This window comes from Garra rufa, chromosome 10 (genome assembly GCF_049309525.1).
Source record: "Garra rufa chromosome 10, GarRuf1.0, whole genome shotgun sequence".
NCBI lineage: Eukaryota > Metazoa > Chordata > Actinopteri > Cypriniformes > Cyprinidae > Garra > Garra rufa.
In genome coordinates, this window is record NC_133370.1 from 41509573 (window position 1) to 41528124 (window position 18552).

Below are 18552 nucleotides of genomic sequence, written 5' to 3' on the forward strand. Positions count from 1 at the left end.
TCTTAAAAGGGAAAACATTTAAACACTTTAGAGAAAATGTAAAAATAATTTGAAGAAAATAGCATAATAAAAAACATTTCTATTGGAATAATAATGATTTTACATCATTGTTTGTTTTTGTATGGTACCTTTTATACTTGTTTTATCAAACGTTGTATATATGTATATACGTTATATATATTATATATTTATATTTTATGTAGTTTAATGTCTAATGCAGTTTGAATGTTTTATTTTCTAACTGTAAAAAAAAATTAAAAACATTTTCAATAAACAGCAGGTTCCCAAATTGACAACTTGCCTGTATATAATATGACAGTGGCTCAATGTGTATTCAAAAAGTTGCATTACTAAGGACTGACCAGCAGATGGAGAAAGTGACATGTCTTTAAAAGTATGTTTCATATTAATAAATTATTCATGTTTTTGTACACTGTCCAGAGTATTCATATTTTCGTCATATGTAAAATACTTTTTGTGTCTATGGACTTAACAGCATAGTCATAGTCAGTCAGGTAATTACTAATTAACTTTATAAAGAGATGGTTGAAAAAAATGAAATTGCTGTCATTATTTACTCATGTCGTCAAACCTTATGTCTTCATTGGTCATTAAAACTGTGACTTTCTTTCTTCTGTCTTTTTATTTCTTTATCTGATTACCAATATTCTTCAAAATACCTTCTTATTGTGTTCCACAGAAGGAAGAAGGTCATGTGGGTTTGGAACAACATGAGGGTGAGTAAATGATGTAAAAAATAAGTAAATGATTAAAAACTCACAAGTTTTAGATGTTTTTATTTATTATTTCTTTGTAAACAATGCATTGCACAAGCCATTCTAAATTTCTTAACCCACGACTGGAAAACATTACTGTCTAAAAGTATTTTCCTTTATTTGTGATCTTATCTGCATAATTCCATCTCCCATATTATGCCCATTATTTGCATCAGTGCTTGATCCAGGAATGTGGAAGAATCCGGATCTTGGCTTTGCTGTCACGGGTCATGAGGCGTGTAACGTGATCTAGGGTCAGTCCAGCAACAATTTCTCCATTGACTTCTAGAATCTCATCTCCAACCCCCAGGAGTCCAGTGTAGATGTTCTCTGTTGTACTGTCTCCAACCCGTTCCACATAGATACCTATAAAACCAGCATAAATGATTTTGATCAAGTAACTTTAAATCATTTGATTCATGGAGGCAAAAGTAGGAAAACTACAAGTCGAACCTGAGTCAGGTCTTCCTTTGCCCCTGGAGATGACAAAGCCAAAGGGTCCATTGTTGGCAGGTCTGATAAGTTCTATCAGTAAAGTCCCATCGGGAAAGGCCTGCACCAGCCGCCCCAGTGGACCTGCTGCTCTGGAATCTTCTAGTGATTCCTTTATGTTTTCTTCCTTCTGAAGCACCCTGAAAAACAGGTATCAGCAGTCCAATCTAATATTTGACATATCAAGTATGGTTTTACAGCAGAATCAAGAGATCACATAGCCAAGGTTTAATTCTTTCATGCTAAAATCGTATAGAGACTTTATGACATGCAATATTACAGACCTTGGTGCCAAACTCAGTGGTAGTGGTAACTCTCCTAAAATAGTGGAACGTTCAAACTTCCTCTTTGGGGACTGTAGGCTCTGGACAGAAGATGCTTTACGTAACTGAGCCAAAGGAGACTCCTGGTGGCAAAGAGCAACATCACAGCTTTGAAACACAGTATTCTTATAATATACATTTTTACTGTGTTTAAACCTTTGTCATTGCATGGACATTGTAGTTTAGAATGTTGGCACACCTAACATCTGTTTTGGTGTCACTAAGTACTTTTATTGCAGAATGGATGAAAACATGAAAACATCTCATATTTCACCTCAAAATCAAAAGAAAAAAAAATACACTATTATTCAAAACTTTGGTTCGACCTAATGTTATTGAGTCAGACTTGTAAAAGGTTGCTGGTTTGAGTCTCAGGTCCAGCAGTAATTGTCGGTGGGAGTAGTGAATAACTAGCGCTCTCTTTTACCCTTAATACCATGACTGAGGTGAGACCCTTAAGCAAGGCACCGAACCCCCGGGTGCTGCAATATAGCAATATGGCACTGCACTTGGATGGGTTGAATGCAGAGCACAAATTCCGAGTATAGGTCACCATACTTGGACACACGTCACTTCACAATTACCTGAAATCTGATGACCTGCACCAGCTCATCAAGGACTCCATGGTTGTCAGGTCTTGTTGTACCTATCTGGATTACTCACCTGACTGAACACCCGACCTGTGATACTTACATAGTTATGCGCAGTCTTCAGTCTTTCTCAGTAAGCAACTGACAACGAATTACCAACACACCGGCCATGGGACTGTGCCATTGACCTTCTGCCTAGAGCAACCTTACCGAAAGAGAAAATGTATCCCCTGTCCATCCCGGGGAAGAAAATAATGGAGTATATAGAGGAAGCTCTTAAGCAGTTGTTTTTTTGTCACTTCACAGACATCTGTTACCCCCTTCCTCTGATCCCGGGCAGCCCTGGAACAATTACATGGAGCTCACATCTTCTCCAAGTTGGACCTGCAGAGTGCCTACAGCCTCATCCAGATACGTGAGGGTGCCGCTTGGACAGAACCATCCTACCCCCGTGGTGGAAGCATCGACCTGTCCTTGAAAGGGAAATCAAGGTTGGGGTGAGAAAGGGTAGGAGTGGTACAGAAATCTTCTTTTAATTCTTTGGAGGCTAAGGTGGCTACAGAGTTTCAGGACAGAGACTGTTACAGAGGAGTGAGGTGAGTGAAGAACTAATCTTACTTAAATTGGAAATGAATCGTCAATAAAAGTTAGCAAATTCATGGAAGTGTTGGAGATCTTTGACCTGAGAGGGTTGAGGCTAGTCCTTAACTGCTTGGACCTACTTCTCGTCCATCTGAATGCTGTGCTCATTGATGACATATCAAAGGAAATGGATGGCTTCTGGTGGAACTCGCACTTCTCGCACTTTAGAAACACTTCTTGAACTTCAGAGTGGAAGACTCTCTTCGTAACACCTTCAGGCCACTACGAGTACTTGGTTATGCTGTATGGGCTTGCCAACTCATCCTCCATATTCCAAGGATGGCTGCTTCGTCATCATCTACATCTATACCACCGGGGTAGGTGCTGTTCTGTCTCAGCGGCAGGGTGAGCCTCCCATACTTCATCAATGTGCCTTCTATTCCAAGAAACTGTTTCAGGCAGAACGCAAATATGATATCATTAACCGCAAACTTCCTGTAATCAAACAAAGAAAAATGAATGGAGACACTGGATGGAGGTAGCCAAACATTCATTTGAGGTCATCACAGACCATAGAAACCTGGAATATCTTTGTGAAGCAAAGAGACTGAATCTTCGCCAAGCACAATGGGCATTCTTTTTCACCCGCTTCAACTTTACAGTATTCCATAGATCTGGACACAATAACCAAAAAGCTGATGCTCTTTCCCATATACACAAACCACAACTGGATATCTTACCTCCAGCCATCATCCTCAGTCCCATTCTGTCAGGAGTTGCTCAGTGTGTGCCATCTCAAAGGTGCCTCATCAACTGTCTGCCAGGAAGCTGGTCCCACTACCTATTTCCCTTAGACCCTGGTCCTATACTGAGATAGACTTCCTCACAGACTTACCATCTTCAGAATCCAACACCTGTATCCTGGAAATGGTAGACCGCTTCTCAAAGGCCTCCAAGCTAATACCCCTCTAGGGTCTGCCAACTGCCTTGGAGACTGCAGAGATGCGTTTACAGTATGTTTACTGGCACTTTGTTTTCTGTTTTCTGGCACAGGTTTGTCATTGATTCCCAAGGATATCGTCTCAGACAGAGGTCCTTAGTTCATTTTTTGAGACTCAGTGCACATCCCCCTACAGAGGGCAGTTCTGAAACAAAAGATCCAGGCTCATGCCAGAAGAACTGCTACATTGTAGTACCATCTGGGACAAAATGTCTAGCTTTCCACCAGGGACATCCATTTTCGACTGCCCTGTCGCAAGCTAAATCCCTGATGCATTGGTCCCTTCACCATCCAGAGGCAGCTCAAAGTTACTTACTATCTAAAACTTCCTCCTCACTAGGATGAAGGAAACCTCTACTAAGTCAAACACCATTCTGGACTCCCGACAACAGGGCAGCCGTCTAGAATATCTCGATGACTGGGAGGAATAAAGCCCATAAGAAAAATGCTGGGTCGCTCATGAGGACATCCTTGATCCATCTCGACTCACTGAGTTCCACTACAACTCCACATCCCAATCGCTCAGTGCCCAGAGGTAGAGGCCATGCCTGTTGTCATCCACCTTGGTAATCTGGAGCTGCCCGTGGAGGGGGTACTGTCACAGTGTCCTGACAAACCTCTCAGCTCCACCTACCAGTAACCAGAATTCTGATCACCCGCACCAGCTCATCACGGAATCCTACATAAGCACTTAGCAGTCACTTCACAGTTGTCTGGTCTCGTTGTTCCCTACAGGACTGCTCACCCGACTACCTACCTGTGATTCCTGATTTCATCCAGTTTTCAGTTTTCTTTGATTGGCCTACCATCCGTTCTTTCTTCCTGCACCTGTGAATTTAAAAGGACTCTTACCTTCAGCTAAGTTACATTTTTTACCTATTGAACCAGTCACTTACCTGCTTGCATTGCTTGTGTTCCTGCCAATCTGTTATTAAACACCCATTTTGGAACATATCTGTGTTCTTTTTTAATTGTAACAAAGGCTGCTTTTATTTGATTAATAATATGATCAGTAAATGATCAGTAAAAACAGTAATATTGTGAAATATTATTACAATTTGTGAAATATTATTTAGAATTATTGTAATTTAGGACTTTATTGGTTACAATCACATCAGAATATAACAAATACTAGTATGGTGCAGAAAATATTTTGCCATATAAATAACAGGTTTGTCATTGATTTGTTATATAGAAAGAATGAGGTGGAATATTGTCATGAGCGTAATACCAAATAAAATGCATATTTATTGTGATTTTAGTGTGACATATGACCCAGACAGGTTTTGTTTTTACCCTACTGGTATTAAGGCTAATTCACACTGCAGAGAGCGACTAACACAAGATTCCACGACCTGACAAGCAGCGATTGAACATGTTCAGTCGGCCAAAAAAAGCGGCAATCAACAGCAACAGACATTGATCTGACAAAACCCGATAAACATCTCTGTTACTGTTGGTTAGTGTCTGACTGTATGAATTAGTCTTAAGTATTCTATTTTCTATAACCTTTTTCCCCCAGCAAGTAAACTCAGTTAATGTGCATCTTATGCCAATTTGCCTCTTTAAATAGAAAGCAGTTACTTCTAGTTTGTTCTGTTCGGTCCACAAGTCCGTGTTGTAAGTCTGCAGATTTATTGTGCTCTGCAGATGAACCACATGATATGTTTTGCAATTTCATTATACAAAGCCAGAGATACAGTCCAAATGATCTCTCATGATATTGCAAGGGTGGGGTGCTACTGTTGGCAGACTCTGTAACTCTCTCTTTCACAAAGAAAAGAACTTACTGTGTGGAGAGACTGGAGAGAGGGGGTCCTCTTCAGAGGGACTAGGCTTCTGTGTGTAGGACTTGAAGAGGCAGAACTGTACCGGGCAGCGGGAAAACACAGGTGTTCCATGCTGTTGGACCGGCTACCCTTCACCAGTTTACCCATACTGTTCAGTCCCATGGATGAGAAAAAGCGACGGAGAGATAGCTTAGGCCGCCCTTCTCGCTCCCCTGCTCTCCTACACATAGGAGAAGGAATGAGTTTATAATAAAAGCTGTAAATGACTACAAGATGTTTAACTTGTACTTAAAGTTAAGTAAACTCTAATTCTACAGGTCGAGCAACATAAAGCAATACTACCACTACTACCAATACAAATTATGTTTTACCCCACATCAGTGAAATGGAGTGATGTGACAACAGATGTACCATACTAATCTACAAATGTGCAGTTACACATGTGAAGTGTAGACAGCAGATTGCAAATTTGCGCATTGTGAATGTAGTCACAGATTGCAGATTTGCCCATTGTAGTTGTGGTCATGCCATATACTGATTTACTAGTTCTAACTTATCTAATTTTAAAGCAGGAAACTTTAAGGACACTCCTTCAGGTGAATTTTAATCTCTGTAGGAACCTTTGTTTACTTTATAATGGAATTGTCAACATGTATATAAAAAACTACAGTTATCTCTAGCCCATAGTTAAGATCACACTTTCTAAATAAGGGATCTCTTAAGATATAGTTTACCTAGACATAGCTACACTATCATCCCAGTGTATTTCAGCTTTTCGGTGCTCTGCTCTCAGAAGTTCTGCCCTCAGGTCTTCTGCCTTGGATGTACCCATAGCTCTCAAAGCTGGGCAGCAGTCTGAAGGAACAGGTGCTGTGCAAGTGCTTCTGGGATCCTTGCAGACACCCTCACCTGCCAAATGACCTGATGCACAACAAATGAATGAGCAAAGCTTGTTGGAGTTGGCATCAAGAAACCAGTTCTGAATGAGAATGTTTAAACCTGTTGTTCATGTAGATCAGGGATGGGCAACTTCGGTCCTAGAGGACCACTAAGGAGCCCTAATCAAACACACCTGCCTGTAGCTTTCTAGTGATCTTGAAGACATTGATTAGCTTGTTCAGGTGTGTGTGATTAGGGTTGAAGCTAAACTCCACTGGGACAGTGGCCCTCCAGGACAGAAGTTGCCCATCCTTGATGTAGATGCAGTGTCTCACTAGCTAATTTGGAGCATTGAGAGAAGAACAGAAAAACTTCAGCAAACTTTCAGCAGAAAAACTGTTGGTAGGTATGACATGCTGAGTTATTTTGAGTTAGCTAGTGGGATGCCACATTTCATCATTTGACCCAGGGTTCCTCAGATCTTGCCTTGGAGGGCCAATACCCTGCAGAGTTTAGCTCCAACCCGAATCAAACTGACCTATCTGTGATTTCTAATGGTCCTGAAGACCTCGATTAGCTTGCTCAGGTGTGTTTGATCAGGGTTGGAGCTGAACTCTGCAATCATTGGTCCTCCAGGACAAGATTCGAGGAACTCTGAATTAGCCATTTTTTAGGTAAACTTACCTGAGACTAGGTCACCTGCAGGGTCCCATATTGTTAGAGCCTGAAGGTCTGTGGTTAGCACAGAGGAGGAATACCTGAGAGAGGATGGTCTGGTGCAAGAAGTCAGCACTGAGGTCACTGGATGAACCTGAGGGGAGGCACTGATAGTGACAGTGAGGTGCTCTTCAGGTTGTATATTTTCGAGGTGAGAGCTCCCATCCAGCTTGTGGTCAAGGTGAATTAGGCGGTACTGAACTGAGGGCATTAACTTGACCACACGTTGCCCTGTCGGCCGAGTCTTAGAACCTGATTTCAGAGCCGATTTGATGGGGAGGTGGGGGGGAGAGTCCTTGGCATCCCTAGAGAGATCCTTATTCTCAAGGTCAGGTGAGGTTTCTGAAGCACCTTGTGCAGGTGTCTTCGCATTAGAGCGAGTAGTTTTATCCTCCAGACTTGACCTGGTTTTGGAGTTCCTTCTCTGAGCCCATAGATCCTGACTTCGAGCATATGGACCATTGCTGGTTTCACCTCTGCTTTCCCCTTTCCTGCTCCGTCTTCGAAGCTTCCCAAAAGCTGACGTGCTCTCTCCTGCACCTCCGACACCTCCCCGCCCCACACTTTCTGCCAGGCTGACTCCTCCAGTGAAAACTATACTTTCCTTGAAGGTCGGGTGGTTGGTTCGGCGACATGGTTGGCCAGGGGGGACCCATCGAGGACTTGCCTTCTCCTGAGAGTCTCCAATACTGTGTGTTGACTGGGAATGACAATCTTTGGTCTGTGCAGGTCCCAAGATGCTTCCACAGGCTTCACATGTCCTGAGAATTTCGTCCTTTGGCACCATGGCAGCCAGACACTCTCCTTCCTTGGTTAATATGGCAACAGGGATACCAACATTGACCCAATTTATTGCCGCCCCCCTGCCTTCCTCTGGGATGTTGTACACCGGTTCTGCCTTTTGGGTGGAGTGGGATTTCTCAGTCACCACTGGCCCACGTTCACGCACCCGCTCAAGGTATCGCCGCTCAGCCTCTTTTTCTGACTCGTCTTCAAAACGTACTCTCGTGGGCGACTGGCCATATCGACGCGAGCGCACCCCACGTTCAAGGGTTCTGCCTCGGATGTCTGGTGACTGAAGAGGTGAAGTAACCTCCTCTTGAGCCGTGACAAGAACAGCACTGTGCAGTGTAGATGACACACTGATTGGTAAGACCTCCCTATAAAGTAGATACAAGAGCTTTTAGAGAACACCCAGAGATCTGCAATCGCTATCTGTATCATTACATTATCCCTGTTACATCACTGCATAATGTTACATAATTATTATTTAAACCTGAATAAAAACAAACAGCAAATGCATTATTGGTTTGAAGTTAAATAGATTACCATGAATAAAAGCTTTTGATTTATTTGATTTATCATTTTCTTTTATTTGTGTTCCAATCGAATGTATCAGGATTTATAAAATATGCCAAACATGTGATTATATAACACAGGAATACAACGTGGAATGAAGTGCTTAAATGGATATTTTTTTGTATCACAGGATATGGGTTGTGGGATTGCTTTTGTTTGTTCACAGTGAAAAAGTTAGCAGATGACTTTAAAAAGACAACCATGATGTGAAAGAACAACAAGAAGGCAATAGAAAGTGTTGAGGTGACTTACAGGCCTTCTCTTTGACCAAGGCAAGTGGGAGCTTCACTCTTAGAGTTTTGAGAACGTGCTTTAAATCGAGCTCTTTCTAACAGACGCTTTGCTTGTTCATGACGTGGACTAAGAGTTACTTCAGTCATGGAGATCAGAGGTCTGTCCAAAACAGAAAATATATTTCACAAACACTCTCTTGAGTCAGTGTAACGACTATTCAAAATGCAATAAATGATTTTGTCAAATGTTTGTCTCAAAAGCCATCCAGACCTATGAAAGGCTTACTTCAATGAACATTAGATGAACATTAGACTGTCAATATCATGATCTTGCAGCATACTTCCCACATATCACAAATAAACATACAGAATGTCAGAAGCTTAAATCTGTTTTATGTAATCTCTTTCATGGGAATGTTATCTGCATGCCTTAATCTTAAAATGACGAGATGTTTGTCTTTCACATGGATTTGTATTCTGGCAGGGGTCTACCACAGTTGAGTTCAAATGAACAACTGTATTCAATGATGAGCTTGATTGGGGACCATGTGTCTTACCTATAGTTAAACACAGGGTCCTTTGTGATGATTGTTGAGTCCCAATCACCTACTTTGTAGGGTGGTAAATCTGTACAAAAACACATACTGTTGTACAATAATTACCTCAAACCCATGTGTGACCATAGACTACTAAACCAGTCATAAGGGTCAATTTCTTGAACTTGAGATTTATACATCATCTGAAAGCTGCATTTATTCAGCTTTCCATTGATGTATGGTTTGTAAGGATAGGACAATTTGGCCAAGATGTCTAAATGGCCAAAAATTCTAAATATTGATAAAATCATTTTTAAACTTGTCCAAATGAAGTTCTTAGCAATGCGTATTACTAATTAAAAATTAAGTTTTGATATATTTACGGTAGGCAATTTACAAAATATCTTCATGAAACATAATCTCTACTTAATATCTTAATTTTGGCATAAAAGAAAAATTAATAATTTTGACCCATACAATATATTTTTGGCTATTACTACAAATATACCTATGCTACTTATGACTGGTTTTGTGGTCCAGGGTCACATTTGATACGTGTTAAAATTTTATTGACGTAAGGATGCTACGTGCAAGTGGAAGAATAGTACAAACCCACTGAACCAATATCCTGTAGTCCTGCTGTTACACAACACTCCAGAATACCAAGCTGGCAGATTTCAGCCCATCTATCCCTACGTCGTACAGTATTAAAACACTGTTATCTCCACTGCTCTACTTTCTCCCGAACCCTTCCCCCACATCTGTAATTATGGTGACAGGCAGCCACATCTGTTCTGAGAGATCATACTAACCTCCCTGCTGTGAGTTTTGGCTCAGTGACCCATGGGTGATTAATGCTGGTTAAATCATAAATACAGTGAAAAATGGCACAAGGTAATTAAAGGAACACAAACACAGATAATTTGAAGAATCTTGGGATCAAAAGAAGATTGTACGGTCAAAAAAGGACACTTCCAAATATCTTTTGTGTTCTACACAAGAAACAAAGTCATGACTTGAGGTCAGAATTTTCATTTTTGGGTGAATTATCCCTTTAATCTAAGGCAGGGATAGGCAACATCGGTCCTGGAGTGCCGATGTCCTGCAGAGTTTAGCTCCTACCCCAATCAAACACACCTTGAACAAGTTAATCTTTAAGATAACAAGGTCTTCAAGATTACAAGGGCTACAGGCAGGTGCGTTTTTATTTCAGAGTTGGAGCTAAAATCTGAGGACATCGGCACTCCAGGACCGACATTGCCTATCCCTGACCTAAGGCCTTACCTCTGTGCGGCTCCTTTGGTGGTTGATACTGTCCCTCTGCATGCATAGAAGTTGTGTTCTCAATGGCATCAACTTGGTATTTGTTCATGTATGTCTTGTTCATCTCAACTTTCTCCGCAATAGACAAAGACCCTCCCCTAAAGCACACAGTCTCCCAACTCTCTGCCTTCCACAGCCCACCAACTGGATCTGCTGTTCCAGTCTCCTTCTGGAGACTCCTAAAAGCACTTTCCAAGCTGTCGGACCTCTGCAGCTCTTTGTGAACAACTGCACCCACAGTCTTTAGTTTTGCCTTCCGTTTTGGAGCCTCCTCAGTTGTGGGTGGTACATCCTTTGGAGTCGCCAGTGTGGAAGAACTCTCTGGATTGAGAAGTAACGTCTCTGGTCGTGCCACTCGCCAGAAGCCCTTGGGAGGAGCCCAGTGCCTGGGAGAAGATGTTGTAGACTTCATTGCAATGTCCCCTTGAGGCTCGCCAGCTACACCCACTGCAATGTTCTCTAGGCTAGACCCTTTACAAAGCCCACGGGATGTTTCTAGTTTACCTTGAGATGGGCTGTGTTTCCCAATTTTGTTGCAAGTCTCTTTTTCTCCTTGCATCCCAGAGTTTGGTTCTTTATCACCAGGGCTTGATGTATTGCTCTGCTCTGTGTATTCCGTTTGACAAGGAGACAACGCTTCATCATCTTGTTTTTTCTTCGCTGATTCTTCTGCGGATCCCTCAGGTAATAGATCATCTCTCTCCATCCCCTTTAACTTTCTTTGGGACACAGCTTTAACTTTAGACTGCAGGGCAGAAACGGCTGAACCAGGGGCAGGAGAGACGGAGGGGAAAGATGCATTGGATTTCAATAGATCAGTGGGTCCACTCTGAGGGTCATCTAATAGCTCAGCATTTTGATCTTCCACACTCTGTAGTGGTTGTGTCCCAGAGAGATCCTCCGTTTCTTCATCCATTTTGCAACGAAGGGACACTTTAAAGGAAAAAATGCCAGACACAAATTTAAACAAGATGAAGTGGAAGATTTTGCAGAGCCGCTGTTTATGAATTCCATGTTAGTAGATTAAACATTCTTGGATCCCTCTTACGCACAACAAACTATGTAAGAGTTTTGCATAATACCAAAACTTTTTTCATAGTGTTAGATTATCCACAACAAGCGATAGAAATGAATAGAAGTTTGAACAAGGTTACATTATTGAAGATAGTGAAAAATATATCACAATGGATGTATAGTGAATAGAATCCTTAATAGAAAACTAAAAAAATTTAATTATTGACACAGGTTTCTAAACTGTAAGTATACATGAACAGTCTCCAGTTTGTATGTACTGGTATCCAAAATTAAGTTATAAGAATTAAAATATTGCATAATTTATGCATAGGTTTAGGTAAACCATGACAGAGATGATATAGATGAGGATACAGGTAAATAAGATTTATGAAATATTGCTTAAAATAAATATTTGTTGTGAACAAAACTGTGATGGAGAATTTGTAATTATAACACACACATACACTGCTCAAAAGTTTGGGATCAGCAAGACTTGTAATTTTTTTATGAAGTCTCTTACGCTCATCAAGCACTGAAAAAATGATCAATTGAATTTACAATTTTTTTAAGATAAGTTGTTAATCAATTTATTTTAGCTGTATTTAAGTAAAAAAAAATTGTTTATTTAAATGAATCTAAAATAAATTGATTGCAACCACTTACCTTTAAAAAATTAAGTAAATACAATGCATCTTTTTTCTCAGTGAGGCTGCATTTATTTGATCAAAAATACAGAAAAAACCTGTAATATTGCAAAATGTTATTACAATATAAAAATAATGTTTTTTCATTTTAATATATTTTAAAATATAATTTATTCCTGATGCAAAGCAGAATTTTCATCGACTGTCACTCCAGTCTTAAGTGTCACATGATCCTTCAGAAATCATTCTGATATGCTGATTTATTATTGGAATTATCAATGTTGGAAACAGTTGTGCTGCCAAATATATTTTTGAAACCTGTGATCTTTTTTTTTTTTTCAGGATTCTTTGATGAATGACAAGTTAAAAAGAACAGCATTTATTCAAAATATAAATCTTCTCTAAACTATGTAAATCTAAAATATCTCTTTTTATTAATTTAATACATCCTTGGAAAATAAAAGTATTGATTTCTTTCAAAAAAAGAAGGAATAGAAATGTACTGACCCCAAACTTTTGAACAGTACTGTATATTGTTAGAAAACCTTTCTATTCTAAATAAATGCTGTTCTTTTTAACCTTTTATTGATCAAAGAATTCTGATAAAAGTATCACATGTTCCAAAATAATATTAAGAGGCACAACTGTTTCCAGCTCTGATAATAATTCAGCATATTTATGGCACTGAAGACTGGAGTAATGATTCTGAAAATTACAGATTTACAATTACAGATAGATACAAATGTTTATGTACATTAAAAAAAAAATTCACAATATTGCTTTTGTTTTCTGTATTTTTGAAAGAAACTTTAAAAAAAAAAAAACATTTAAAATCGTACTGATCCCAAACTTTTGAGCGTATATATATTTGAGAGTATGTATACATGTCAGCATCAATACATTATTATGACACACATATTAAAATATTTATACTATATAATATCTTACCTTATTTTCACTGATGGTCCATTCAAGTCTGTTAAAGTTCACAGGTGCAGAATAAATCGCATTGACCCAACATGCAGAATCATTCCTGTCTCTCCTTGCCCAGTAATACTTCAATGGCCGAAACCAACAACAAATGTTACCCGGTGATATGAGGAATTACTCCCATGATGCTCCTCTTCGTTCAGCTGTCACCAGCACCTATCACTGCGCATCCACTGGTGGTAGATCCCATCTCTAACCTATGAGCGCTCGCTCAATATTCATGATTGGTCTGTTAATCCCCACAGAAATCAGACGGATTAGACAAAAATGGAAAATAAATGCGTACTTTAATTCCTTTGATGTCAACTGCAGCAATCCATTGCATAAGTTGGTACAATTCACAGAAATGTTATTTAAAGTGCACTCAGTATGTAAAGGTCACGTGTGACAGATCAAGTATTTTTTAGAGAGATGCTAGTGATTGCAGTTGAACAAAAAGATAATCCCCCTGAGAAACCTAAACATTTTCCAGTGTTGACAAATACATAAAACAAGACGGTGCTAGATGATTGTTTATTATGATCATAATATTCATGAGGCTGCATTTTATTTTAATGTCTGCAACAGTGTGTCTCCTCCCTTCCGATATAAACTCCCTTCATTTGTATACAATACTACATATGCCATCTAAAACAATAACCTGTCAGATTGATTTCTCTGTATCATATTTTAAGCTTTAATATTTAGTATTTAAATGAATATTTAACGCTTAAATGCTTAAGCACAGAACATGTTAGACAATTTGATCAGAACTTAATCATTTGTAATGTAAACTAGACATAGGCCTATATTTAGGTGAAAAACAATGATGTTTTATACATATATATTTTAACAATTAATATTATTAATTCGAATAATTGTTCATGTATTTATGTTTTTGTATTTTCCTGTTCAGTTCATAATTTTTCACGTTCACATTTGTACTGGCTGATTTAAAAAAAAAAGAATTGCACTGTTTTATAATCTATCTGAAATATGTGTGCAAAAGTTTCATATGGAAGCCCATTTATGCCATGTCAGAATAAATTATAATGCTTTATTAAATCATAATTGTGACATAAAGGCCCGGTTTCACAAACAGGGTTTAGGCTAAACCAGGATTAGACCGTAGTTCAATTACAACATTTAAGTATTTTTTATAAACGTGCTTAGAAAGAAATATTACTGATGTGCATTTTGAGACAAAACAAAGGCACTGATATATTTTTAGATCAGTCAGTGCAAGTTTCTTTCAGTTGAAACAGCTCAGACTTACATTTTAGTCTAGGACTAGGATTAACCAGGTGAAAAAATCTAAATTATGGCATAAAAAGTCATAATTAAGAAAAAAGTTGTCATAATTATATTATAATAAGTCATAAGTATATCATAAGTATGACTTTATATCATAATTTAATCTGTTTATGTCATAATTGTGATTTATTGGCCTGGTTTTACAAACAGGGTTTAGGATAAGCCCTGGACATTTAGGACATTTAAGTAGTTTTTATAACATGCCTTAGAAAAAAAAAAAAAAACATTAGTGGTGTGCATCTTGAGACAAAACAAAGGCACTGAAATATTTTAAGATAAGTTAGTGTAAGTTTCAGTTTCTTTTCAGTATGTCATAGTTTCCACTTATATTCTAAGAAATATGACTTGTTACGTCCGAATTTCGACTTAGCGTGTCAAAATTGGGCTTTTTACCTCATAGGACTTCATAATTTTTACTTTTTATGTAGTAATTATATTTATATATATAAATTCTGTTTCATTTTATAAATATGACTTTTATGTGCTCATTATGTCATAACTTTTCATTTCATAAAATTGACTAAGTATGTCATCATTTCGTCTTTTTGATATAATTTTCATTTTTCATTTCCTAAAAATTAATTGGTATGTCATCACTGGTTTTTTTATGTCATAATTATGACTTTCATCTCATAAATATGACTTTTAAGTCAAAATCAATGCCAGAATTTTAACTTCCATTGCCATTTTATGTCATAGACAAAACAAAAAGGGCCAAGATGGCTGCACTGGTCTCTTAACGTAGTCAACGGTGCTCTTTTGGATATTTGGAGGTAAATATCAAACTAAGAAGATGAAATACTCCAAGGCACTCGTATAGTAAAAAGCCTGTAATTAACTTGGCTAAATCGTTAAAAAAAAAAAAAAAGTTAAAAGTGTAGATCTACGCGTTTCAGCTTCACAGCCTTCTTCTTCTTTTAAAGACTTAGCTCAGTTAATTAAAGGCTTTTTATTATATGAGTATTTCATCTTCTTAGTTTTATGACATAGCTTCCACTTCTAATCTCAAAAATATGACTTGTTACGTCAGAGTTTCGACAGCATGTCATAATTTTGTCTTTTTATCATATAAATATGACTTATGTCATTTACTTCTTTATGTAGTAATTATGATTATGATTTTAATATCAAATTTCTGTTTTATTTTATGAATAGGCCTATGGCTTTTATGCGCTCATTATGACTTATGTCATAATTTCCACTTTTCATTTAAAACATTTGACTTAGTATGTCATCATTTTGTCTTTTTGTCATAATTTTAACTTTCATCTCATAAATATGACTTTTAAGTCAAAATTAATGTCAGAATTTTAACTCCCATCCCATAATTATGACGTTTTATGTCATAGCTTCCACTTCTAATCTCAGAAATATGATTTATTACCTCAGAATTCCGATTTACGGTGGCGGAAATGACACCGTGAGCCCGAATGTAGCGGCGCTGCTCCACCAGAGGAGGCGCCCTGGTACTCAACAGTTTCTTCTCTTCCTCGGTTAACTCGAGCGCTGCCGCCGCTGGTTGCTGGTAGTTTTACGCGAGGAACTCCCGAACTACTTCGGCAACCCGTTGTAACGGTCGACATGGCGACCGAGGAAATAATCAAGCGTTTTCTTAAGAAAAGATGAAGATAGCCGATACACAGTAAGAATGAGTGAGTGCGTGTGCACTTGTTATTTTGCTCTTATGGCTTGCAGAATAGCGCATTTTGCGTGCATTATGTGTTGGTTTCTGGGTGTGGACCGCACACTGCTGCTAACGGCTAATCTGATAGCACGTTTGCAGCATTTAGCCGCCCGGCTAGCCTTGGGTACCTTTGGTTTGAGCTTTTTTTCGTGTTTTCAAGCAGGTTTGGGGCTTGATTGCTGGTTAGCCATATGCTGGTTTTGGCGTTGTCTTTGTCAGCAATTTGGATTTCAGCTTTGTGTTGGATTGAAATAGCAATTCGGTAGCCAGTGTAGCTTATTAGCTTAGGTAGCTGAACTGAATGCTGTGTTTACACGGGCCTCCGCTTACAAAAATAGCTATTTACAGTAATCCACGTGATTGTGTATTTGCATCTATTCTTACCACATGCCAAGTTTCCGCTACAGTGTTTTGACAGTGAGATGGAAAATAATCGAGTGTTTTGGTCAGGTTCAGCGGTTGCTGTGTTACATAATCGCGGGATCTCTTGTGGTTTAGCCTAAACAGATAACCCGTAAGAATGCATATTTCGCCTTTATCATGTTCCTTACGCTCTCACATTAGGAAATGTGCAACAAACACTCTTTAGAGTCTGTTCAAATCATTATCTATACTCACAATCCTTGTAAGAAATTAAGACCGTGTTATTGCTATTAGCGTATTGATAGAGACAGGAGCCAGTGAGCATTGTGTTAGCTCGATAGCTAATGGAGATCGACAGAGGAGAACTATATTACACTTAAACAGTTTGGTTTATTTTCGGCAGGTAAATTGTGTTAATTTTACCATGTTGCTATCAGTCATGTACATACGAGTATATGTAATGCTTAAACATTCAAAATGGTTAAACTATATTAAGTTGAGTTTATTGACAGACGAGTTAGCGGTGGGTAGCCTGTTTACTTGAGGCAAAATACCACAGGTGACTAGGGTAACAATTTTAACTTATAGATATAGCCATACTTTTCCCAGAGACAACTGTTTTATATTATACGTTTTCTGAAATGTTATGTTTAAATATGCTAATTAAATCGCGTCCAATTAAATATGCACTAATTAGCATACGTGACCAGAACAGAAATCTGAGCATTGGATAAAAGCGAGGTTAAAATGTTTGTTTCATTTTGTTGACTATAGAGTTGGGGACTTTGGATTTCTCTTATCACTTCTTAAATCAGAAAATTGCCAGGGAAAATATTTGTAGATAGCAATAAAACTGTAAAGTTTGGAGTAAGTGCCACTGAAATGGAGATTTCTGGCTGAGAAATTAGGGGAAAAATCATTTTGGGAGAATGTCTTTGAAAGATGTGTATTGTGTTTGAAATCTACAGATGCAAACAGATGAAGTGTAATAAAACAAACACCTAAATAAACACTTTGGTTTGGATGTCTTCTGTCTGTTGGTTTGAAAAAAAGACATCTTAATGGAAGCACAATAGTCCAAAATCTCAAAACTGGCCTGTGCATGAGAAAAAAAGGTTTTGTCTGTAATATCTTGCCTTGCTGAATTAAAGGGATAGTTCACCCAAAAATGAAAATTATAGTTATGTACTCACCCTTCAGACATCCTAGGTGTATATGACTTCCTTCTTTCAGATGAATTCATTTGGAGTTATATTAAAAATTGTTCTGGCTCTCACAGGCTTTATCATTTCTCATCATTAGACCAAAACAAGTTCAGTAAAGTGCATCCATCCATAATAAAAATTGTCTCGCAGGTGAATAAAGGCCTTCTGTAGCGAATCGATACATTCTTGTAAGAAAAATATCTAAACTTAAGACATAATAATCACTTTAATCTAGTTTGCGCCAACTGGTTGTACAAATGGAAGCTATTCCAGGCGGATGACGCAGAGTGACAAACATGGATGCACAGCAGAGAGACCAAAACAAAACAATGGTCACAAACAAGGATTTGTAAAGAAAAATGTCGGAGGATTTCGATATAAGCCAAGCGGAGACTGGTTTTCCTTTGCTGAAATAAGGAAACTTTGCTTCCTTTGCTCCTGTAAACAAACGATGGTTTTCACAAGACTCATCATCTGCCCGAAACTGTGTACAATTGTAAGCGCAAGCTAGAATAAAGTGTTAATTACGTTTTAAATATAGATATTTTTCTTGCAAAAACGCATCGCTTCGCTACAGGAGACCTTTGTTCACCCACCGGAGCGATGTAATGCACTTTTTATTCTGGATGGATGCGCTTTATTGGACTAGTTTTGGACTGATAAAGAGAAACATCCACCCATGCCATTCTAGAGCTTGGAACTGGCAGGATCATTTTTAATATAACTGCATTCGTCTGAAAGAAGGAACTCATATACACC

At 38.4% G+C, this 18552-nt stretch overlaps 1 protein-coding gene across 1 annotated transcript; it reads right to left on the minus strand.

Moving 5' to 3' along the window:
* Positions 1-780: 780 nt before the first annotated feature.
* On the minus strand, positions 781-13367 carry LOC141344353 (uncharacterized). The gene is made up of 10 exons (XM_073849227.1): positions 13207-13367; positions 10562-11533; positions 9299-9368; positions 8761-8901; positions 7117-8309; positions 6288-6474; positions 5554-5773; positions 1553-1674; positions 1230-1408; positions 781-1142 (listed from the first exon to the last, which is right to left on the minus strand). Exons 2-10 carry the CDS (start codon positions 11514-11516, stop codon positions 949-951), a joined length of 3261 nt encoding a protein of 1086 aa, XP_073705328.1. The 5' UTR covers positions 11517-11533; positions 13207-13367; the 3' UTR covers positions 781-948.
* Between the last annotated feature and the right edge of the window lie 5185 nt (positions 13368-18552).

Excerpts from the sequence above, each read along its gene's own strand:
- LOC141344353 (XM_073849227.1), bottom strand. The coding sequence starts at position 11,516 with ATGGATGAAGAAACGGAGGATCTCTCTGGGACACAACCACTACAGAGT. Across the intron at positions 5,774-6,287 it reads GATAGTGTAGCTATGTCTAG|GAGAGCAGGGGAGCGAGAAG; the intron begins GTAAACTATATC and ends TCCTATGTGTAG. Across the intron at positions 1,409-1,552 it reads CCACTGAGTTTGGCACCAAG|GGTGCTTCAGAAGGAAGAAA; the intron begins GTCTGTAATATT and ends CCTGTTTTTCAG.